Source organism: Canis aureus, chromosome 22, assembly GCF_053574225.1.
Source record: "Canis aureus isolate CA01 chromosome 22, VMU_Caureus_v.1.0, whole genome shotgun sequence".
NCBI lineage: Eukaryota > Metazoa > Chordata > Mammalia > Carnivora > Canidae > Canis > Canis aureus.
The window spans coordinates 28954245-28980547 of NC_135632.1; the positions used below are offsets into that span (position 1 = coordinate 28954245).

Consider the following 26303-nt stretch of genomic DNA (forward strand, 5'->3'; position numbering starts at 1 on the left):
GTCATCCAAGGCATGGTACTTAATCTCCAATTATTTAAAAATTTTTATATAATTAAGAGAAAGTATGTAGTTTTCTTCATACAAGTCACACATATTTCTTATTGAGTTTATTTCTAAATATTTTACATTTTTCTGCTTATGTGGGTGGGATCCATTTTTCATTAATTTGGTTCCAGTTATTATTGATATAAGAAAATCTAGTGACTTGAAAATAATATTGTGTAGATATTTCACATAATATGTATCCAAATTTTAACTAATTTCTTTGAGTTTTTAGGAAAACAGTCTTATAATCTAAAGTACTAATAAATTTCTCCCTGACTTATCCAATGTCTATACTCTTTTTCATACTGGTTTCAGAAAATTATCTTTTTTATTAAATATTTACTCTAACTTCACTAGATGTTACTGAGAAAATATTTTATAGATCACTAACAGACATTCTTATGGATACTTGATACCAAACTTTCAACTCTGGCCCTCAAAAATATTTTTTGTAAAAGAACAGGGTAAAATAGAACAATTCTTAACTTGGAAGTTGGGATCTTCTATCCTAACTGCAGCCCTGCTGCTAGTTACCTATATGACCTATGAAATTTTATTATACCATATCTGTGCCAATTATCTCTGTGGAAATGAGATACGAAACTGACTCTTTTTTTTTTCTCTCTCTCTCTCTTTTTAAATTTTTTTAAAGATTTTATTTATTTATTTATTTATTTATTTATTTATTTATTTATTTATTCATGAGAGGCACAGACAGAGAGAGGCAGAGACACAGGCAGAGGGAGAAACAGGCTTCATGCAGGGAGCCTGATTCAGGACTTGATCCCAGGACTCCAGGATCACTCCCTAAGCCCAAGGCAGGCACTAAACCGCTGAGCCACCCAGGGATCCCCATGCAACTGGTTCTTACTGAGTCTCAATTCTTCTTGAGTCATAAGCCTTTTTGGAAAATGAGTGGAAGTTGTAACTCTCTGTGATAAATTCCTACATCTGTTTAAATAGTATGCATAAAACTATAGTTTGTATATTCTATGATACTTTTTCATGGGTTCCTTGTAAATGGGACAAACAAAAACATCCTAGAGCTAGATGATCTCTAAGATTGTTTTCAACTTGGAGAAGATTCGGTTCCAATTCCTTTAAGAAAATTGCCTTGCACTTGAAACTTGGGTTTTTTGAAGAAATAATACCTAGTCTGTTGACGTATCTTTTACCGAGAGTGAGACTCAGTCAGAAGTGCTCCAACTCAATAGTAGAACATTTTTTCAACTTTCTGTTCTTTCCAGGGTTTTTACTATTAGAATGTAATTGTATTCTGTACAATAATATACATGCCATGGAAATCCTCTCCTGTAATCCATTTTTTTTCTAAATTTCTTAACCATTGGAAGAATTTAGCCACAGCCATGCACTGTCAATTTTATGATGCAAACAAACTCAATAAACAATTTCACTTTACATGCAACTTTAAAGAATTGTAATGATTTCTTAAACTGAGAGAAAGCAACGCTACTCTCCAAATGGATATAGAAATAACTTGTGATTGAAATGTTCAAATTTTCATTTCTGGTTTAGTCTCTAAATGATAGTCCGAAGCAAAGCTGATTTCCTAATATCTTAGAACTTCAGTTATTTGGACAGCATTTGATTAGCTCAGCTGGGGAGTCCTTTTGCAAAGCAGCCTTTAACGCCAGCATTTTTTTTTCAACCCCTATACTCAGCAACCTTAGGCAATTGAATTGGCTCCAGTTGAGTTACTATTTTATTCCAGCTAACCTTGGTTCATAGATCACAGAATGTTAGTGTAAGGAAGAGCCCTAGAGAGAAATATTCTAAACTTCTAATTTTACTTACTTGCTTGCTTCTCATGATGTACTGAGAAGAACAGTGGACTGGGAGTCATGAAATTAAGACTCCAATCTAGGCTTCAGGTTTCATATTTCTTCTGGGTAAAATGAAGTGGTCAGAACAGATGATCTCCAAAATTGTTAGAACATCAACTTATTTTTTATGTGAAGAAGAGGAGTACAAAAGATTTTCAATGGAGATTTTCTACTCTAAGGTATTTCTGAAGATAGAAATACATATTTCTACTTCCAAAAATATGTGAACTGATTTTTGTTATTTTTGGCCCTTATTTCAAAGAGGGCGTAGTGTTGACCTGATGTATGTCTTTTTAAAATTACATTTTAGTCTATATATCCCTTTCCTCAAATCCAAATACACTATTTTTAAATTTCCAGGGCTGAAGTGTAAAGATAATATTTTTAAGAAGTAATAGAAAAGGGACACCTGGGTGGCTCAGCGGTTGAGTGTCTGCCTTTGGCTCAGGGCGTGATCCTGGGTCCTGAGATCAGGTTCCTCATTGGGCTTGCCATGGGGAGCATGCTTCTCCCTCTGCCTGTGCCTCTGCCTTTCTGTGTGTCTCTCATGAATAAGTAAATAAAATCTTAAAAAAAAAAAAAGAAGTAATAGAAAATAACTTGTGATTTCAATGGAAAAGAATCAGGGTGTCAGGATTTTTCTTAAGTTAGTATCTTCTTTATCTTTTTTTAATATGTTCCCCTCATCACTAAATTCAAGAAAATTGGATCCAGGTAACAGTTTTTCTGAATAGCAACCCTTGATGCAGCCTCTCCCGTCTTCCCACTAACATTTATATAATGACCAGGATAAAAGCATCCTAACCATCTTAACCATCATCAAAAATTAGGATCAACCATTGATCTCTTATTACTAGAGACAAGAATTTCCACAAAATGACACATAAATAGGTTTGGATTTTAAAATATAACCAACAGACAACTTGAGCTTCAAATTTTGAGAGATCTACACTAACGGAAGTCCTTCATTCTATACTCATACTCTGCCCTTTGATTCAGAGAGCACAGGTCTGCAAGGAGATGGGACAATTATCTTTGTTGCACAGACATTCTTTTAACGTCAAATAATAGCTCTGCCAGGCTCAGTAGGTTTTCTATTTCATCCAAGATTAGAAGAAAATTTCAAATATACAAAATTTCTCATCTTAGAGATGTGGGCAGGGAAAGGAGGTACTACAATGTAAATTGTCAATATTAACTGGTAAGTAGAGAATATAGATTAGATAGACTTTGAAAAACTAAATGTCACCACCAAATAGAATTTAAAATAGTGCACATAGCTTATAAATCACACAAACCATAGGACGTATAGAAAAAGACAGGAAAAAAGGAAGTATCAAGAAAACACAAGGGTAAGAAATAATACATCATGATTTTAATGAAAAGTTAATGACATGGGGAAAAGCTCTGGTTATTTCAAATGAAGAACTCAAGATACAGATTTCAGTGCATTATATGATTCCTATTTGGGATAAAGAGGAAGTACACACACACACACACACACACATACAGAGAGAGAGACTAGAAATAAATTCAGTAAGTAGTGGAGTTATTTGTAAATTTTTCTACATTTTTAAAAACAATAGACTTACATCAAATTAATATTTAGTTACGTATATTTAGTACAAACTACATACATGGTTCAGTGCTTAATATATTTGTGTACATTGTCTCATCTGATTTTTATTGCATTTCCATGAGACAGATATTTTCAACCCCATTTACAAAAAAGAAACTAAAGCTTGAAAAGTTTGAGGTTTCCTAGAAATCTCTTTTTTTAAATAAAGTATTTTTAACATACAAAAGATTAGAACAAATGGTGTAGACACTGTTTGAGATTATTTTGCCGTATTTGTTTCATTTGTATTTTTAAAATAATACAACATTACAGATAAAGCCAAAACCCCATTACCCACTAATTCCCACTTGCTCCCTTCCTCAAGTTGGTGCATAGGCTCTTCTTGGATTCTATTTTTCGCCTATGCAAATGTATTAATAAAGAGTGTTTTATTTTGTCTCATTAGCTTCCATATAAATTACCACAAATAGAAGTCATAGTAATAGTAACAGTAGATAATTAAATAGCAGATAGTAGTTGATGATAATAATAATACATTGTTGCAGTGTCTTACTTGGTAGTGTAATATGTGTTCTTTCCCCAGATCATCACCAACAATTACTATGAATGATTTTAAACTTGCAAAAATCTAGGGTCAGGGAGAAGTGGAGGGTAAATGAAATAGCGTCATGTTTTAATTTCCAATTCCCTAAGTAAAGTAGAAGATATTTTCTTTTTCTTTTTTCTTTCTTTCTTTCTTTCTTTCTTTCTTTCTTTTTCTTTCTTTCTTTCTTTCTTTCTTTCTTTCTTTCTTTCTTTCTTTTTCTTTCTTTCTTTCTTTCTTCCTTCCTTCCTTCCTTCCTTCCTTCCTTCCTTCCTTCCTTCCTTCCTTCCTTTCTGTTGTTTCTTCCTTTTTTCTCTTCTGACTACTACAGCTTCCTCTTTGGTGAATGAGACACTTAGCTCATTAATTTACAAATTCTCTTCTTTCCTAAATAATCTTTCTGATGCTCTATATTTTTAAGTGTTAAATCTTTAAAAATTACTACTCAATGTGTATGTGACTTATGAAGTTAAGTGTTTGTTATTGATTTTTAATTACATGCATTAGTTGTCACAGAATTTGGTCCCTATGACACTGGTTCTTCAGGTTTGTTGACACTCATTTTGAATATACTCTTTGGTGTTTGGATTAGGACATGCATATATATTTTTTGCATATAATTTTGCAAGGTTTTATATATGTTTATTGGGTCAAGTTTTGAATTTAGTTATACATATGTTATAGATCCTTATTAACTATTTTCTATCAAATATAGATTGAAATTTTATTTGGTGCTCTCTCAGATCTCTGTTTTCCATGGTGTTTGGCTTCCTTTTAATAGTTCTAATTCCTTCCTTTATGTCCATTAATTGAATTTAAATATTTTAAATATATTGTCTTAATTGTATTTCCCTTTTTTATTTTATTAATTCGAGTTCATTGTATTTTAATATTTATTTCCTCATGTATTTTGATGCTTTTCATTTTCATTGTCAGCTCATCTTCAATAGGACTTCTTTTAGAAATCCTGTGCAGAGGGAGGAATGAGAATATACAGAATTTTGATTGTTTTTGTTTGCTTTTGCCAAGGACAGAAACATTATTTCTTGGCCTAGGATCAAATTCTTAAAAATTGCTTAGCTTCAAGGTGCCTCATGGATAGTATATATTCAGACACCAATGTATGCAAGGCACAAGTCTGAATTTAAAAAATTTCTCTCAAGAGATTACTTTTTTCAAACTCTAGTTTCCTTGTCTTTCCCATAAGCTGTTGGGTAGATCATTTCTACCCTTCTCCATGCATGTGTCGCGGTTTTATACCAGGTGTCAGTTCAGTGTTTGTAAGATTTAGGTATTCTCTCCTGTGCCTGAATGGGTGTGAAATCCAAGGCCATAGACATCATTACTTCTGGTCAGCTTCCTATCCTTCTCTCCCTATCAGCACCATCACCATGCCAGCCTTCAAATTTGCTACTCCTTTTTTTGCATGTGAAGATTTCACTTCCTCATTTGGAAGAATGCATATATTACCAGTATTTTCAGGTATTTATATCAGAAAGCCTTACACACTAGCCAAGGTCATTATCTTGCCAGAACTACTGTATCAATTTCTGCCCCAAATACTGTAACCTAAATTCCAGTGTGATCTCATTGTATGTTTTGTTTGAACTATAAGAATGGTTGTAATCTAATCCTAAAAGGCCAATTCAATAAGGGTTAATTACTGAAGACCTGATTCCCACTTATGATATATTTATAGGGGAAAATCATTTAAATGTAAGACATCAAATCTCCAGTCCTTCAAACAGAATTGTTCAGTTACTAGGAAAATGAATTATGCTGCTGTCTAGAGAAGGCATCATCAAATTGCTTGATATAGAATTATTTCTAGCTACTATATTAATCATATTCTTTGGAATAGGTGACAGTTCAATGTACTGCAGATTATTTTCATAATAGACTATAGATATATTGAAAAATAGAATAGAAAAAGAACTGAGTCTTTGAGATTGTTGCATTTAAACTCTACAAGGTTTTCAGTATTTACTATGAAATAAATATTTGTTGAGGACTGAAAAAAGACAGTGCTATGAGCTGCAAGCAATGCAAAGAGTTGTAAATTAGAGCCCCTGCCTTATACTCTCTTCTTGGAGTGTCAAGAGATAGACACAAAACTACACAAAAATTATTTTTTAAAGGCTGATTTGCTGTAAATTTGCACACATAAAAATTTCCTGGAGAGTTTTTTAGAAACAGGGCACCTGGGTGGCTTAGTGGTTGAACATCTGCCTTTGGCTCAGGTCATGATCCCAGGGTCCTGGGATAGAGTCCCTCATCAGACTCCCCACAGGAAATCTGCTTCTCCCTCTGCCTATGTCTCTGCCTCTCTCTGTGTGTCTCTCATGAGTAAATAAATAAAATCTTTAAAAAAGAGAGCTTAGAAAGAAATAAAAATAATTTTAACTGAATTTCTTTGAGAATGGCATTGGAGATGAACTTTAAAAGGTGAATACTATTTTAGAGGAGAACATTTAGAGAATATTTAGGTGTGGTATACATGGTGTGAATAAATTCATGGAAGTAGGAAATTTCACAATGCATTTGAGGAACAGTTAGTAGATGAGTTTGTGTGGAGCAGAACATTCTTGAATAAAATAAAAAGTTAACAAGAGGAAGTCATAGCATTTATGGATGAAGGAGGCCAGGTGTGAAACTAAAGGTTACTGAAATTAAGTTCTGAAAGAAGTGGAGAATGCAAGCCCTACTTGAGAGAACCAACTATGACCTAGGTCCAGCTACATTAACTGATGTTTTCAGAGAATTTGAGAGTCAGGATTTTTTGTTAAATGTCTGATATTTAAATATTGGCAAGTAATGCAGAACTTGAAAAGCACAATGTAAGCACAGTGTAAATAACTGGACCTGATCCAGTCCATAGGTAACCAATTTGCCTTTTCAGATACACAGTGAGTAAAAAGAGAGGTAAGGCCAAAATAATGGTTGAGAGTTTTGGCTGAGATGTGCAGATGTGATCTCTAAGACAAGAGAGACCAGAGAAGGTGTGACCTGATTAATAGAGTATTTTAGAAATCTTATTCCAAACTCAAAACAGAGAAATGTAGGCAATACTTCTCCTTGTGATGTTTGTCAAACTGTTTAGTCCAGCTGTACATTCACATGAAAAGGAATACACATGCTATTTTTAGGAAATTTGTCTCACACTTTATATCCTCATGTATATATACTTGTATATGAAGTATAAGCTTTATATACATAACTAATGAAAAGTTTTCTTCTGTTTGTTATCCTCATTGTGTGATTACTTTTATAAAGTGGTATTAAATTTATAAAGAATTTCCACTGGAGTTATTTCTCCATTTGAGATTTTAACAAACATGACCATGAGTTATAGATAAAAGATAAAAGATAAAAAGATAATTGGACATTTTATGTAAACCAATTAGACATCTGGTTTAAAAATGTCCATACCTCTTTCCTTGGTTCTTGTCATGTGTGTATGTTTGGGTGTTTGCTTGTATGTCTTTCTCCAACTAGCCACAAATAGAAGAAGTGATTAAAATGTGGTTCATAGTTTAAGACACTATGGAGACTACTGCTAAAATCTCTTTACTGACAGGTCATTTACTTGGACAGAGTCTTTTGGTTTTGTTTTTTTTCCACTGAGATTAGTTAGGAAAGACAGAGACAAATCCCAAACTTAATTCCTCAGAAACTTAGAGACCAGAACCCTGTTAAGATAGAAATGATTTATGAAGTCTCTCTGCAAAAATGGTAGATTTGTTTCCTTGTATATTTGTCCATGCCCTTGTCCTCTACACCAAAATTAAATAGACTGGCAGAAACTGGATGCCAGAAGATTCCCTCCGTTGAAATATTAAAGATGGAAATAAAAGTTAATGTACATCAAGCTTTATACAGCTTTCAAACTCTTTATCCATTTTCTCTCATGAAAACATTGAAAATTAATTTTGGGCTGGATAGCTTCCTGTAAACCTATATTTGATCTCAAAAGATCAGATGTCACATGACTGCTTTTAAGAATGCGAGTTCTAGATTCAGACTTCAAAACCTGAATCCTCTGCTTACCAACTGTGTGGGTTTGTGTGTGGCATTTACCTGTCTAGGCACTGGCTCCTCATCTGTGAAATAGAAGCAGGATTAGCTTCTTTACCAGGTTATGATGGAGATTAAGTGATAGGAAGTGATTATCAGATGCTCATTTCATGTTAACAGCTGTTGCTGCCACTGCCACTGCTGCTGTTTTAGCTATCATTATTCCTATTACTGCCCTATGATATTTTATTAAAATCATGACTCTCACAGCTGATTTTGTTCTCCAGAAACTTTATGTACTTGATTTATAGTGTTGAAGCCAGCACGCAAACTGCTCGCAGTCTTTACTGAAAATCTGCTGCTGATGGTCAGAGATTACAGTTTTATTTTTAGTAGTCTTTCTAGCCTGAAATGGAATTCTGTCAAGGTTGGCTTTTTTTTAAGTGTCATATATAGAAGGGTGGTATTTCTAATTTTATCATTTGCTCATAAAATCGTATTTTTAGTGCTAGTTAATCCCATTAATTTTTTTAAATATATTGGTTTAGGCTTACAGATTGCAAAGCTATTCTGTGGCTGAAATGGTATATCGTGGAATATGTGGTGACTGACCCTCTAGGAAATAACCAATGAAATTATTTCAAAGAGCCAATTAGTACTTGATTTAAGAGTATGTCATAAACTGAGGAGACATGATTCCTATCTCCAATACAGTGTTTTGTATGTTTCATACAAAAAAATGCTTGTTCATAGCAATGCAAATATATTTGCAAATCCAAAAATAATACCATGGTATAATAGGTTTCTGAAGAATTAGATCTTCTTAAATGAATAACCCAGTATTATTTTGTTTTTCTGTTGACAACATGCTTGATGAGTGGTGTAAGCAAGTCATATCAGATAGTCATTCTTAACAATTATCATGGCCTTACTGAGTGTGTGTGTCTGCGTCGGGGAAACAAACACCAATTCATTGCCACTGCCAACTTAGAGGATTTTACATTCTTTAAAATTGGTGAATCACATATTTTTCATTCCCTGGAAGGGAAAGATTCCATCTTTGGATGGCAAGCTCAATGGAATTATTTTAGTAAAAGTCTCTATTTTCTGAGTCAATAATTGCATTGAAATATTGATCAAACAATTAAAACATCTTTATTCGACCAAATATTGAACTGATTTTGATGAAGGCAGATGTTTTGATCCTACCATTTTGAACCCTGCATTTTAACTAACTCTGTGGATGTTTGTCCTTACTCTCTTGACCCCTAAGGACATTTCCATTGTATATTTAGTATACAGACATTTTCACTAGAACAACATTTCTGACTTCTCATCTAGAAGTCACTTAACTTCATTATACTTAATTTTTGTATCAAATACCTATACAGCAGTGTTAAATAATTCCTTTCCATTTCCTTTTTAAAATTTCTATTGAAGTTATTTTTTATCAAGGTAAGTTCTTTCCTGTGTGAACTTTGTACCAAAGACTTAATTCATCAATCAATTTTTTTCAAATCAGATAGAATGAGTTTTCTTTTGTGACATTTCCAGCAAGTTCAATTTTCTCAATGTACGTTTTAAAGAACTAATTTTTGTTAAGAAGATTTTATTCTTCCATCATTTTTGGTCAATAACAATTTTACCTTGTGCAGTTGTAGCTATTATGGTTTTTTTAATTGATTATTTCTACTGTGTCTAATTTGTCCCTGATCAATGTTCACTGTCTCATTGTTCCTAAAGAATGTTTATTTTCAATCAGGTTATTTTGTGTTGGTAACTAGCGAATGTGAACATGGTCTCTTTTCAACTTCATCAACTCTATTTGTTTCATTTCTACTAACCATGCTTATTAATTGGATAGCATAATTAAAATATGTTTATGTCTCTGAACAAGGAACAAAGAGCATGAGATAGAACAATGATGGCATCTACATGGAGAGAGGCATCAAATATCATTGCAGTCCAAACAGTGGGTCAACATGTCCTTCGAATTTTTAGACACCTCACTGAAATTAATCAGGAGACATATGGTTTTGCTAAGTGATGTAATGCCTCAATATGTTTTATTATCTGTCTATATTAATGGATAACTTTATTCTAACACCCAAATTTCCCTACTGGCACATGTCCATTTTTAGTTATATACATGATATATGATGAAAATTAATTGTCAACTCATCTTCTAATTTAGAAAGCTAATTTGTTTTGGAATCATCTAGTTATTTGTGACAAAGTGATGGAAGACTGCAGGAAAGGTGAAAAAGATCCAACATTTTACACAGTAATCACTCCAGGCACCATGACAGATGTTTAACAAAATTATCTTCTTCAAGCCTCTCAAAAACAAGAAGGCATTTTTAGTTCCTTTTTTAGTTGAAGGAGTTGGAACTTAGAGGGCTAGCTTCCCTGAAGTCAGATTGTGAAGTAGTCATGGGGCTGAAGTCTAACCCATTCTGCAAAACCAAAGCTTGTTTTATATTCATGGCAAGTGTATCTATTTTGCAATGATTATGATTGAGAAGGATATATTTTATCACTTAATAAATATGTATTGGCTGCATATTAGGTGCCACGCCCTGAGTTAGGCTTGGGAATCAAGCGTATAAGATGACAATAATTCCTACTCTCAAGAAACTGCGGTCTAATGGGAGCTGCAGGCAGATAATCAGATGAGATGAAAGGGCAGTAAAGCATCCAGTGGTGGGAGGGGAAGGAGAGGGACAGAGGGCTAAGCAATGGAAATGAAAAATTGATTACATAGATTACTGCAAAGTGAAAGGGGATAAAAATAAGTCCTAAATGAAATCACTGAAGGTTTGAGAGTTTTGCAAGATCCTTAAAAATGTTTGTGAGTATTGCATCATAGTGATGATGATTCATAATGATTAAAAATTGTAATCTAGATACCAGCATGAGACTTGAATGCCAATAACTCAAACTCTTCAGTATGAGCCTCTCCCAAGACTGAAAACGTGTTTCTCTTTCTTCTACATTTATTGAACTTTGTCAGACCGAATGACCCTGAGATAAACCCCCAGAGGTTTCTCCAGCGGTTTCTCAAGGCCTTGGTACCTTTTGCCTTATTGTTTCTTCAAAAGTTATTTCTAGATTTTAAGAATGTGCAGTATCTTTTTCATTATGAGTATTCTCAAAATAAAGTTGAAGGAACCATCCCGATTCTAGCAAGAATTATACTAAATTCATCCCCACATTATTTGTGATTTGTTTCTCTGACACTCACTCCCTTTCTGTCTTTCTCACTCTCTCTCACCCACACATGCACACGCGCACACACATGCACACATGCATATACCTAGGAGGAGAATGATTTGGCAGTTTTCCTGTTAATTTATTCAAAGGCTTAACATTCTTGCCACAAAGTAATCCATTATATCAAATGTTAGTCCTTGATGGAGCAGTTTAAACCCAACTTTCCTTTTGGTTGACTGCTTTTGTTGATTTTTGATATCTTGGAAGAAAAGGAGGATAGTTTTAAGTTTGCAAACTTGCAGGCTAAACATACTTTACATGACTTCCTGTCCCATACCCTTCACTTCAGCCCAATTGCATAAACTCCTTTTCTCCATATGTGCATTAAATGTTCCTGGCCTAGTGCCTTTAGTTAACTTCCCAAAATGCACTTTTCCTCCATCTCTGTTATTCTTTGCAGTACACTCTGAATACTCTCCTTCTCTAAACCATTTCTGATTGCTCCAGCAAGGGGCCCTTGGTTCAGACAAATGTACACTATTATTAGAGTTTCCCAAGCAGACTGCAAGACAATGATGCCCCAGTTCCCTTGTCTTTACATCTCACAGCATCTCAAGCATTATGCATGGTTACTAAATAGTTGCTAAGTGAGTGAATTAATTAATGAATTTTGAGCTATTTAGAAACTCCTGAACAGGTGGAAACAATGAAAGTAATATGTTAGTCTCCCGGCTCAAGAAAAGACTCTCTTGAGGAGTGGTGGGAGGTTAAGAAAGAGAATTGATCTGAATGTACACTCGGCTGGGGACTGGATGTAAGAACAGAGCTTTCAGGAACCAAGTCCTGTCATCAACCAAGTCTTTGGTCACAATTGCTGACCAAAACAAACAAACAAACAAACAAACCAAAATACAAAAATTAACTGCATTCTATTCTGAGACAAAACATCAAAGATAGACCTGAACAATCTGCAGGATGTTCAGAAAAGGGAAACCGGGCACAGGAAGTGGAGTCATATGACCTTGAAAAGTGGTTGCAGTTGAGCATTGACAATTGTATTTTTAAACATAGGAAATACTGCTATATTTTGGAAGAAAAGAGTAGAAATAGGGCCAAAGGGTGGGTAGCCAGGGGAGGCAGATTGGATTCAACCCTAGTCTTAGAGAGAGCCTGGGCTGTGACTACAGGGTAACTCACATGTTCCTGGGTCCTCAGCAGTTGGAACTGGGAGCCAAATCCTGCCTCTGCCACAGCCTGGGCTCACTAGGGTTGTGTACTGCTCCCTCAGCCGTGCCTACCCATGCTACTGCCACTCTACCCATGCTTCCTGCCACTTTTTCTCAAGATGTTCTGGTGTCTTTGGACTTCTTTGTTTTCATTACTATGTTCCTCTTGCGGCTTCTGCTCTATGCCTAGAGTGGGACAGCTTTCTCCCGGAATGACACCTACAAAACCTGCCCTGTGGCATTTGAAACACGTTTCCCAGAAACAGAACTGAAGGTATTTCAGAAGATATCATCCAATGAAAGTAAAAACACCTTCTTCCCCCAAATTGCTAGGGTAAGACTTAGCCAAATATGTAGATAAACTATATACTGTACTTTGATTACAGTGTGAGTTAAACCAACTTTTGCATGCCAGGCTGGAGACTAAACCATCTTTTGCCCTTGCTTCCATTGTTTCCAATCCATTAAAAAGGCATTACGGTTGCCAAATAATGAATTTGTAAACAGAGTTGGTATCTGCGGGTGAAATCAAAAGTCAGATGCCAATGAATGGGATGGTTAAAACATGGTTCAAAGTACTTAGTTTACCTAATATTTTTAATAAGGTCCAAGAAACTACATAAGAAAGTGGGTTTTCATAAGAAAAACAAAAGCTGTGTGGTCTCTAATTCCTTCACAACATGGACCTGACCTATATAAAGTCTCTTGCAAAGTCCATGAGAGGATAACCAAAGAATTCTATTCCTGAAAAATGAAACCTTGGGGACTTGCTGAGAGTTCAGGCTACAGTTCCAAAAAGCTTTCACATTCCCCAAGCTTTTGCATACACTGACCATTAACATATCAATTCCCGCCAACTGCCTTTAGAATAATAGCTAAGGTTTCTGGTGGGGGTGGTGGGGCAGCAAAGAGCATCACAAAAGTTTCCAGTCTCAAAATAAAAATAACACCATGTCTCCTGACCACACGTCTTAGATGATGGTGACTATAAGCAGCAGAAGGAGTATGGAAAATTTCTATTTGCAGGTGGAAGGGAAAAGCAATGACATAGAAAAATCAATTGCAGCAGCCATTTCTATAAAAGAGACGAAGTCAATCAGGAGCGTGCTAATACCAAAATCTTGATTGACAAGAAGGATCAAAAGGTAGCATGATATTAACTAGTGTAAAGACTCTCAACTCAGACAACTCCAGATTCAAAAGCTGGTCCTTCTCCCTAACAGATGTCTCTCATGTTTGACTTAGCCTTTCCAAGTACTAATATTTTAATATCAACATTTTAGATTGTAATGCTTGGCTCTTAGAGTTGTAAGAAATTGTTAACACAATCGATGATTAAATTATTATTTTTTTTTTTTTTTTTTTTTTTTTTTTTTTTTAGTTTATGATAGTCACACAGAGAGAGAGAGAGAGAGAGAGAGAGGCAGAGACACAGGCAGAGGGAGAAGCAGGCTCCATGCACCGGGAGCCCGATGTGGGATTCGATCCCGGGTCTCCAGGATCGCGCCCTGGGCCAAAGGCAGGCGCCAAACCGCTGCGCCACCCAGGGATCCCTCGATGATTAAATTAAATGATATATAAAATATTCATCACATTTGATGATCAGCGTGTGGTCTCCAGCCACGAAGGCACAAGCAAGAATATTATGACATACTGTTTTTACCATAACAAATCAAGTAATGGCAAAGAAATTGATGACAAAATATTATGAACTTACATCCTATCGATTTTGTGTCTTCAGTACCTCAATACAGAAAGTGACATTTGTAATACGAATGATACAAAATCCCTGATTTGCAAGAATGATGTGATTGTTCACGTTATTTCTGCTACCATGTTCATTATTTTATACGGATGGAAATGAGATGGTGGGTTAAGATTTTATACCAATCTTGAGGAATGAAGGATTTTAGAAGTCTGCATTACTTTCAGTAAGACAGAAAACCTTCATTCCTTTCAAACAATGGCAGCAACAATAAGAATAGCTTTTTTATCTAGTGCTTGCTGTGGTTAATTCTGCATTCTGCTAAGCCCTTTATGTGAACTGTGTCACTTGACATTACAGCAGCCTATGAGGTGAGTTACTGTCATGTTCTCCATTTTAGCAAGAAGGAGACTAGGGCCCAAGAAGATGAGTAAGTTAGCTAACATCACACAACTAAGTAGCACTTTCCTATGCTGCATTGCTTGCCTTCTGAGTTATTCAGGTTTACAGAACTCCTTGGTCAGATACATTTCTCTGTTGTCACGTTTCTCTTCTGCATTTTTCCTGCATCTCTTGTTCCTTGATTGTTGTCTCTGGGCACTCTGTCTACTTCTCATTTGTAAAAATTTCCATGCCACCTGTAGGTGTCTTGGGCACACCTGTGTTAACTTCACATCTGACCCCTCAGCCATGTGCTGGCAAAAAACTTATTTTGGAATGTTCATGCAAAACTCCCACCACTTATTGTATTTCATTCCCCCATCAAGCCATCAAACAAAGTTAGTTATATGTTTTAAATGCATTACTGGACATTCTTCTAAAGGAGAACCAAGGCTGACACTTCAAACTTGGTGTTTTATTTTGACACATGGGTATTTCCTAGAAACTTGAAGAAAATGCCTTTAGAACATAGAAAATGCCTTTAGTTTCAGACCTAACTAAAGGTAAAGAAAATCCAGAGGACTCTTTAATGGGGCATTTGAACACAACATTCTAGCATATTCTATGGCTTAATTTATTTGAATTACTTTTATAATTGAGATGTTAGAAAATGTATTTCCTTTAATGCATTTGGAAGAAATGTAATTAGAACTTTATTTTGAAGTTCTACAAACCAGAGAAACTTAAGATTCCTTTTTAATGGATATCAAAGCCTATCCTTCTAATTTAAATGACTGCCAGGCAACTACAACAGCTGAGAAATGGTTTGCAAACGTGGGACATGTCAATTCATTTTTCTTCCCTAGGTTTGTAGCAACTCTGAATCTTTGAGAGAAAAGAGAAAACATAAAGGAGATTGGGAGCAGATAATGAAAATAAATTTAGCATGCCACAAAAGTAAAATTACTTGGTTGGATTCAATTACTTTTACCCTAAATTATTTTCCTGAAACTTGTTTTTGTCTCTTTGTGCAAAGAATGAGTGCTTCGGATTAGAATTTTCTTATCGAGTGACAAGTTGTCTCTGGAAATGCTACTCTGTGCTCAGACATGAATGTATGTCACAAACTCATTAAGCCATGAAAAACATATAAGCAATGACTCAGGAAAAAATGCTCATGGTGAGGCAGATCTGAAAGCATTGTGAACTGTATGAGCATTTCATATAGGACGGTTAAAGGCAAATAGTTCATAGTTTAGGTTCTGTTAACTTAGCCATGAGCCTAATCTTTGTTAGAATTTCCTTTATTTTTAACCAAGATTTGAAAGGCATTTGGAAGTGCCTCAGTTGGTTGGAAACAGATGGCCTGTACTGCCTCTTCTTAGGACCAGTCAGAAAACTCTACAGTAGTTGCTCAACTGTGGCTTCAGGTTGTTTCACATTTCGTGTTCTTTCTGGAGGATTTCTGTTTGGTTTGATTTTTGTTTTTTTGCTGCATGTATTAATGATCAATTTTGGTAGTTTACCATAGTGTGTAACCTTTCAATTCATCGTTGCTGAAGTGAAATGCTAGACCTTAGCAATCAATAGTCAGGAAATTTCTTTCATACAAACTTCATATTCAAGTAGACTTTAGAGAACTGGCAAACTCTGGACTGGTTTTAGCGCAAGCAGTACATCTTTTTGTTGACAGTATCAACATCACATAATATTGCTTCTGAAAAATTGTTCAGCAGTGGGAATAGAGCAGAAATGATACACACATCAAAATGTGAAAATCTCCCATCCTTATCCCATCAATATTTGTCGATGGGTTATCACTCAAATAATTAAAAACAAATAAAAGATGGATTCATAAGATCATGGGTTATTACACAAGCATTTTGCTTTAAGAAAGTCAACCACTTGTGATGAAACATTACAGGATCTTGTTTCATAAAATCTTAGATCTGAGAAACATTACTAAAAGATTATGGAAAAAGAGATTACTCAATCCAATCACCTCATATTCAAGATGGAAAAATGGAAGACCAGAAAGGCTAACTGGCGCTAACTGGTGACCCATATAGGGTCATATATCAACTTAATTAATGGCAGGACCAAGATTAGGATCCCAATTTCCTGACTCAGAGTCCAGCCTTTCACTGTATGGTTAATCCTTTTTGTTTCAGACTTTTACCTCGAAAGTAAGTTATACCATTTCAGAAATGTAAGATACCTCCCGGTGTATGAAAACCAAAATGTGCTATTAGTGGGAACTTAAATGATGGAGTTCCTATTCAAATTAGGACCCCAGATTTATTGATGCCTTTTCTTTAGTGGAATCAACAAATCAGTATCAAATACCACTGTAGCGTGGTGCCCTTCTCGTCTAATCCGCAGTCACATCCTGTAACATGGGATGAAGTAGAGGTGGAGATTGAGTTTTGAAATCTAAGTCTCTGAACTCCTTAACTCTTTATTACATTAAAATATTGAAAGTCCGTAGTTTAGTTAATGGTAATGTGTCAATGTTAATTTCATAGTTGGACAAACATTAAGATATTAATAGTAGAGGAAACTGGGTGAAGGATATATAGGAATTCTTTGTACTCTTTGCAACTTTTTATTAGTCAAAATTATCCCAAAATAAAAAGTTTGTTTAAATCAAAAAACAAACAAAACAAAAACCTATAGCAACAGGTACTAGTTGAACCTTAAGAAATGGAGATGAATATATAGATATTTTAAGAGACAATGGAGATGAAATCTTAAGCTTTTTTGTAATATTTTTTGGGGGTTAACAACTCCTTTTTGAATATGTATAACAGTAAATACAATACCTGACAAATGCTTTGGCTTTCCAGTACCACACCATCACCACCCCCACAAGCCTACATAAACACATGCATACACTCAGACTTCTGACACCTAGTTTCATATCTCTCACTCACTCCTGCAGCTGGGCAGGCCTACACCTCAGCCCCTTGTGGGAGGCTGAAGAGATCAGAGAAGTTCTCATGCTATGCACTACAATCATTGTCTCCCATGGCTTTGCCTCTCCCAGTAAGACACCTCCTGCCTTAGGACTCATAAAACAGTGTTTTTCTACCTCTCATCTGAATGAAGTCCAAAAGGATTAAGTATGGAGGGAGGGGAAGCAAATGTTAACTATAGTATTTTCTATGCTTGGAATTTACATTAGAAGCCTCTTGATCCCTGTTGAAGTAATTTTCAGGTTCTAAATGCCATGTTATCCCATGTCTACATTGTGGATTATGTTTGGATAATTCTTCTATTTTCTCTGATATGATATGTGCCTTTGAGACACAATCTCCCACTCTAAGCAAAAGTGGCCACTGAAAATGCAAACTTACTAAATAATGGTTTCCACAAGCACAATTAAAAAGATTGTTTAAAATTATTACTTCTTTATAAAGTATAGTATGAAAAAAAAAAAGTATAGTATGGTAGAAAGATCATGGATGTTTATTTAGAAAAGTATGGACTTGCCTCTCAGTTCTAAAACTCCCGAAAAGAAGGGAGAAAATTGCTGAACTTCTCTGTTGGGACTCATCATCAGTTTTTTATTTTTCTTTTGTTTTTAAGGCAGAGTAATTGTGATAGTTGTATGAAAATAATGTTATGTGGAAGCCTAGTAAAACATTTGGCATTTAGTAAGTGTTGGCTGCTATCGAAAATGTTCTTGATTCTCCACCATGTCCCCTCAATCTATATGATTCCCATCCTTAGGATCTGTAGCTATGTATCCATGCCTGAGGCACTGTCTTCAGGTATGGAAGGCTCCTTTGCTAGCAGTCATGGCAATGGTAGGGAATTCAAACTCCCTTGGAGCCGCCGTCAATTATTGATAGCTGATAGCTGTTATATATATATATATATATATATATATATCCCCTGCTCCAACCGAAGGTGTGTTCCACACTGATCCCAGAGGTTCCCCAGTAGGATTAGGCTGCAGTTGTCTATAGCGGTAACTACAGACACACTTCATTGGCTGCTTCCACTCTATGTGCCCCTTCCCTATTGTCTCCCAAAAATATTGACTGGACCCAGAACTTACATAAATTACTTATAGATAAAGCCATGTCTCAGAGTCTGCTTCTGGGAAGGTTTAACTATACTATTTCTTTTTTACCATGTTTGTATTCCATCATAAAGGATGGTACCTCGCTTGTAAAGGCATTCAGTTACACTGCAATGCTGGTACTCTTAGGTCTGTAGCACACTGAGGTACTATGCATAGTGGCCAAGAATTTGAGTTCCAACAGTGAACATATCTGGATTAAAATCCTGAGGATTTAAAATTGCCATATTGAGCAATTTATTTAATCCCTCTGAGTCTTAGTTTTCCTACCTTTAAAACAGGGATGATAATTTCTAAATTGTTACAATGATTAGTGAAATAATGAATCAAAATATGGATGATAACCTATCCCATAGAGTTAAGGCCTATCCATGAGTTGGAAGATGTACTGCCCTAGTAGAGTGTCTGGAGCACAGGAAGTCCTCAGCGAAAAGTAAACTACGCGCCAACCTAGTAACAAGGAAACTCTAGCATGGGCTCCATTGTTGCGTCTAGCTAAACCCTAATACAGCATGGTTCATTCATACCCAATTAAGTAAAGTACCATTTTGAATTTTGGTGTAATTATGCATGTGCTAGTCCCTTCTCTCTTTTCTCTATCCATACAAACATATCTTAACACACATATAAATCTGATTTACTAAGCTTATATTTTACTGGGTAGTTTTTATATTCCTAAGGTATTTTATGTGACCAAAGAAATTCACCATAGGTCTTCCTTAAATAACATGTTCCTATTTCTTTCATTAAACCTAAAATAATTTACTAAGTGCTAACCTAAACTAAGCTTTTCAAGAATGCATATGTTGTATAAAGCAGGTCACACCTGTACAAACTGTACACACATGCATTGTAAAAGTAAATAAGTTGGGCAGCCTAGGTGGCTCAGCAGTTTAGTACTCCCTTCAGCCCAGGGCGTGATCCTGGAGACCCAGGATCGAGTCCCCACATCGGGCTTCCCTGCCTGGAGCCTGCTTCTCCCTCTACCTGTGTCTCTCCCTCTCTGTCTCTCTCTGTGTCTCTCATGAGTAAATAAATAAAATCTTAAAAAAAAAAAAAATAAGTGAGTTATTGTAGGAAACCTAAAGAGTAAAATAATTAAGAACTTCCATTTAGAGTTAAAGTATGTAATTAAGTGAAATATTGAGCCCATGGTAAGAATACAATGAAAAATATATGTATTGAATTATACTAAGTTACAGGCTCTTCTGGGCTTTGAAATTGATCTTTATTCCAGAAATATACTCTTTTATTTATCTAATCAATTTTACTAATGATAGGATTATTTTGTTATCTTTTGTTTTTATGAGAGGGGAATGTATTCAGTATATTTAGATTCTACTTTATGTTGTGTATGTTTTTCCTTCAAAATGTTCTTTAGGAAAAAAAATTGAGCAGAAGCAGACAGACTGTTCTAGGACATCCCTTCCTTTAGAGATGAGTTTCTCCAGCATAAAAAAAGATTGGCTTCCAAATTGGTTAAACTGTTTTTTCTGTACAGTACAGTGACATGTTGTCTTGTTACAGTGAACATGTGCTCTCATTTTGGACGAGCTGTTCTGTGAAAAAGTTTTATTTAGCCCACAGATCCAATCCCCGGATTTGTGGGTGTTACCTCTTTTCCGTGTTACCAGGTTTTGTCATCATCATTATTGCTTTCGCTCAGTCAGCTGTAACACAGTTTAGTAGCAACCTTTCTTAAAAAACAAGATGTTTCTGAAAATAGACAGAACAGTTGGCTAGACAGAAAAGAGATATCAACAAAAGTAGGTCTGTCGTTCCTCTGCATTTTGCTCCCTGAATCACTTCTGAGATAGCTTTCCACATTGTAAATGAACAGGCATTGGATGAGGATATAATCTGTGTGTCCTAATACAAACTTTTATCCTATTTTAATACCGAAATCAATTTATATGAGAACTGATTTGTTTCAGAGAATTCTTATGTCTTTTACTTTTATTCAAATTAAGGAACTTAACCAAATCTATTGACTGGGTTTGTTTGTTTGCTTTTTTTTTTTTTTTTTTTTTTTTTTAAGTGAGAAAACTGGCTTCTGTAAGTAAATGAATACTTTACTTCAAGATCAGTAGATGGTCCAGTTGCTTCTTCATGGTCTGATTGTATAGCTGATTCAGCCAAGAGGAAGCAGTAGCTTTATTGTTTCTGATTTTTTTCTTCTTCTGTGCATCAACTAAAACAAAAAATAGGTCATGCAATATTTACTCTTTGGCCAAAATGGTATTCTTCAGTTGCCCAGTAATTAGCAGAAATGACCAATATGGAACAAAGGGATGAGAGCCCTTCTAATCACTTCCTTGTCCAGTAGAAATAATACAACAACAAACCTTTCAGAGCACAAGTTGGAAGACACATAAGAAACAGCCAACCCACTGGCCATTCAGCATCCTCTTGTTCTCAGATTTGATAGTATTTGGATCAAATGCCAACAGGGGCACCACTCTGAGAAATCAACATCCTGAATATGACAATAAATTCAGATGTTATTTCTGCTTCCTGATTTTTTTCTGTGTCTAGACTGTTTTCCTACAGTGTATATAAACATACCAGTAATATTTTTTAAATGCACATTTGATTTGCTTTTGTGCTATCTCTTCAATTAATCTTGGATAAGTTGTTTTTATTTCTGAATCTTTCTCTATACTAGATTAGACTAAGTTTTATTAAGTCTCCTTTTATCACTTTCTCTTCCCACTCACTTCTAGAACAGAGGTTTTTAATCTGATATGTATGAAGGGGCTTCAGGAAGCCATGAACCAACTAAAAATGAATACAGTGGTGCAAGAGTCTTCACATGAATTTTGTTCTGACAAAAGGATCATGTCTCTCTTCAGATTTACATAGAGGTGTATTACTCCTTCAATTTTAAAAACCACTGCCATCTGAATTTTCTCCCTTTTGTTGCTATTAGAAAATGCTAATCCTTACCTTAGGTTCTACTGAATACATGTGGTCACCACCTTTCTTTTCCATTACAGTTCACTGCTGATCTCTTATTTTTTCTTACCTTTCTGGATTGTGTACTTTCTTGTTCAATGTTATCAAGAGAAGCAAGAAAGAGAAAAGAGATATGATGCACCAACCCTCTACCAGTAACGGTGGTTGGCATTTTCATATGTGGCACTTCATTGGATCCACTGCAGCCCTACAAGTTAGACAATATCCTTGTTTTTACAAATAAGAAAAGTGAAACTTAAAGAAGTTAGTTGTTCCTACGGCCTGTAAATTAAAGAGTCCAGATTTAAATCTGTATTGAATCTAGTGTAGGGGAGGAAGTTTTTTTCCTTCTTTTAAGTTCTTTGGCTGGCTAATAATAACATTGACATAAGACAATCAAATAAACAAAAAACAACTTAATTTAGTACATATGGAAGTCTCACATAGACATGAGGAGGTCAAAGACAGGTAGTTGAGTCATATGCCATCCTGAGTTAAACTGAAGGGGGCTTCAAAGGGAAGGAATGCAATTCATTGGAAGATAAGAACAATAAATGTTTGGTAAACAAATGTTTGCCTTTCTGATGTAAAAAGTTATCCCTGGTAATAGCTCTCTTTTTGGTATAGGCCCCCTATTTAAATTATTTTAGGCAATTGAGAGGAAAGTAAAAGGCTCTTCTTGAGTCTGTTAGGCCTTGATTGCCTTCAGCTCAAATAATTCACATGCCAAAGTGGCACATTCTGGGGCAGCTTGCCCTGAACCCCATCACTAGTGTTTATTTCATCACAAAGCTTTCCAGACAGAGTAAATATTCATAGCTTACTAACAGCATCACCTTTTATAATGTGAAATTTAATGTTTTATTATTATTCTCTATCATCAAAACATATATTCATTATTCTAGTACAAATTTACAAATGCGTATATGCTGTTTCATTGCATCAATGTTGTCATATTGTCTCATACTGTGACAGAGTGCAAGAATCATTTATTCATTCCTTAATTCATTCTTTTTTTTTTTTTAAACATTTATTAAAACTTATTCTTGTTAGTGCTTTGCTAAGTACTGGAATAGTGGTTCTAAATTCTATCTTTGCATTAGATTTTACTGGGGACTTTTAAAAAATACCGGTACCTGGTCTTGGCAACAGAAATTTTAATGCAGTTAGTGGAGACAGCCGTTGGGCAGTGTATTTTTTTAAAAAGTCTTCTAGCTATAGCCAGTGTTGAGAATCATTGTACCAGAGCAGTGGCTTTTCAAAGTGTGTTCCCTTCCATCTGCAGCATCAGCATCATGTAGGAATCTATTACAAAGGCAGATTCCCAGCCCCTACCCAGCCTCCTGAATTGTACCAGTAACTTCCAGGGATGCACTTGGCTATCTCTTTAACAAGCCCTCTAGATGTTTCTGAGGCAAGCTAAGGGTTGACAAACATTTCTCTAGGGAAACAGGATGAATAAGGCACAATACTTGCCATTAAGCAATTCTCTTTGGTCTCAAGGAATTCCCAGTTGTTTAAAATATGCATTTTAATTACTTAGTACAGTTCCATAATCTATAACTTTAGCAGAAAAGGGCAGAATTATTACTACTTAAAAAGTATAATGACTTTCATCTCTTTTGGGGCAGCCATTAAATGAAGTGTTTATAAGAAAGTAGTGGCCAGTGAATAACATCTCTTAACAAAAGTCTTATGAGCCTTATGGGTTCAACTGAATTGTCATAGTGTTTTGTAACATACATACATACAGTGAGAGAGACAGAATTTTAGAATACAAAATCTTAGAGGATAAATATTTCCAATAAAGGATTTTAAAGTTGTCTTTCTGTTGTGTTTCCATTCTATTACTGTCAATAGCCTACTTGCTAGTTCCCATCTTTATTAATACAGTTTCTTTATAGCTTTATGACCACATAATTGACATACAACAAACTGCATATATGTAAAGCTCTTGATTTGATCAGTTTGGGCACATATATACACCAGTACTATAAAACAGTTGCAAGGGGCATCCAGTTCTATTACAGAAACCTCTTAGTAGAGCAGTTTTCCCCCTCCCAGCCCCAAATGGCAGAATGGGGTTGCAGAGGAAGATTCCTGAGTAAGGTAGCATGAACTGGTAAGCCAACTAGATGTCAGCCCAAATGAATAAAACAGGGTAAGTTGCGCAGGATGAAAATAAAGCCCATCTTGTCTGTGTGAAGTCGAGATTCTTGTGTTTGTTGCTATTTATCATCATGTAGGGTTTAAAAATACCTACTAGACTCCTTTATCTCTTAAAATTCCAATTGAGAAGGAGCTTAACCACTAGAGAAATAGACAACACTGTTACTGACAGTAACAATCCCAATTTCTCTCCCTGCAGGTGATCTCCTGCATTAGGGGAACCTGTTTAGCTTTGACCACCCATCTGCTCTTGAATGCCCACTTCTCTGCTGGGTCTTAAACAGAACAGCTTGCATAAAAGTGACATTTTTGCTTTTTAGGAATGGAAACTCATTCTTTGCCTTTAATCTCCTTTTAACTTTTCTCTCTTCTTTCTCCTGAGCAAATTAGTATGTCCCTAAATGTTCATTTATCATGACTGCCAGGTGCTAATACTGGGATTTTACAATTTGGGCTTACCTTCTCATTCTTCCATTGCAGGCTGGCTCCATGAGTTGGGAAAGAGACTAGAATCTCCATACTACGGCAACAATACCTTGGGGGGCCCATCGATCCGAAGTGCCTATATTGCCGCTCTGTACTTCACCCTCAGCAGCCTCACCAGTGTTGGGTTTGGGAATGTCTCTGCTAATACAGATGCAGAAAAGATCTTCTCCATCTGCACCATGCTGATTGGTGGTAAGACAAATTCTTCTTTCACACCAAGAGAAGGTGCCATACTATTGCTGTTCTGTTTATTCTGTCATAAAACACAATAGAGGTATGTTACTTAAGTTGGAAGAGTCTAAAAGCACTAATTAGAAAATCAGTGACATGGGACGCCTGAGTGGCTTAGCAGTTATGTGTCTGCCTTTGGCTCAGGGCATGATCCCAGAGTCCCCGGATGGAGTCCCACATCGGGTTTCCTGCATAGAGACTTCTCCCTCTGCCTGTGTCTCTGCTTCTCTCTTTCTGTGTCTCTCATGAGTAAATAAATAAAATATTAAAAAAAAAAGTGGCAAACACTTTAATTTACATACAGATTAGCAGTGAAAGTCTATGATGTCAAAAAATTCCATTTTCTGGACAGATAAAGAAGTAATCATTTACTCAATGCTGATTTTGTTTTTTTGTTTTAAAGATTTTATTTATGTATTAATGCGAGACACACAGAGAGGAGCAGAGACATAGGCAGAGGGAGAAGAAGTCTCCATGCAGGAAGCCCAATGTGGGACTCGATCCCGAGACTCAAGGATCATGCCCTGAGCCAAAGGCAGATGCTCAACCGCTGAGCCACCCAGGCATCCCATTAATGCTGATTTTGAAAGGGCAGGAACTTTGTTTTCTTAGCATACTGTTTACTCCTAGTATTTGTGAATTACATGAGTCTGAATTGCACGTATGTATAAGTGTGAAACTCCATTTTATAATCTCAAGTGAATGTTATCAAATCTTATTAATACCAATATAGTAGATTAAGGATGCTTGATAGATCACTTAATTAAAAATAAAAACAAAGAAACACACCCAATAAAATAATAAATATTCAACATTTTAAAATTGTTTTTATGTTCCATTCTCTGTGCTAGATGCTTCAGTACAATACCCTGAGCAATTCTTATGGGTTGGGCACTATCACTATTCTATTTAACAAATACACAAATTAAGATACTATTGTCTCTGAGTTCCAAACCCACCTTCTGTGCTGTGCTTTGTAGTGCTGGGGTTTGGACTCCGCAAAACTCATTTTTCTTTGCTAGCCGACTACAGTTACTTCCACCAATAGGCGAGCCAAACGAAAAAAAAAAATAGGGGAGGCCAAAGGGAGAGTGGAAAGCTGGAGGTGGAAAGAGTAGACTGCCTGCTTCTGATGTGTATGATGTACCTTGAGTGGCAGACCACGTCGAGCAGCAGCAAGTAGTCCCAGCATTCAGCATCTTCAGGCACTCCCAGAACCAGCCTCATTGGGTCTTCTTCAAGATCCCTGCATCAGTTGGGAGCACCTCTACATCCAAAGTCAGAGCCCTGGTTTCTTATGGCTCCTCTCAGCTCCTGTTTTGGACTTCTGTGTTCTGATAAGTGCACTTCTTCCCTTTGTTTATCCATCTCCAAGGACAGAAGCTCCTTCTTGTGGTTATTATATCGACATTACCTCTATACTCTCTTTTTGCTCGTTTAGCACTCTAGCCCCAGGAAAACCAATTCTCTATAGTGAGTTTCCTCTGTTGAAACCTTTACTTTAATTTCCCTTCCCTGAACCTCCTAACTTAAAACAGGATTGATACTATTTTTCTCCACATTTTCAGATGATAAATCTAAAGCTTGGAGAAATAAAGTAACTTTCCCAATGCCATACAATCAGTAAGTAAAAGAGGCAAGGTTTGAACCCAGATAAATGCTTACTACTACATACATATAAATACATGATTGGATATTTACTGAATTATAAGACTGTTCTCATGGGAGTAGTAGGAGATGTGGTTGTTTAGGCTGGATCAAGTCTTGTTTTCTTAGGTCATTCTT

The 26303-nt window shown here is 35.8% G+C and overlaps 1 protein-coding gene across 1 annotated transcript in view; it reads left to right on the forward strand.

Annotated features, from left to right (window-relative positions):
* KCNH8 (potassium voltage-gated channel subfamily H member 8) overlaps positions 1-26303 on the forward strand; it is a 363281-nt gene that overhangs the window by 268457 nt on the left and 68521 nt on the right. Inside the window, exon 8 of the mRNA XM_077865348.1 lies at positions 24282-24479. Coding sequence (XP_077721474.1) covers positions 24282-24479 — 198 coding nt within the window. The remainder of the gene's footprint in view (positions 1-24281; positions 24480-26303) is intronic.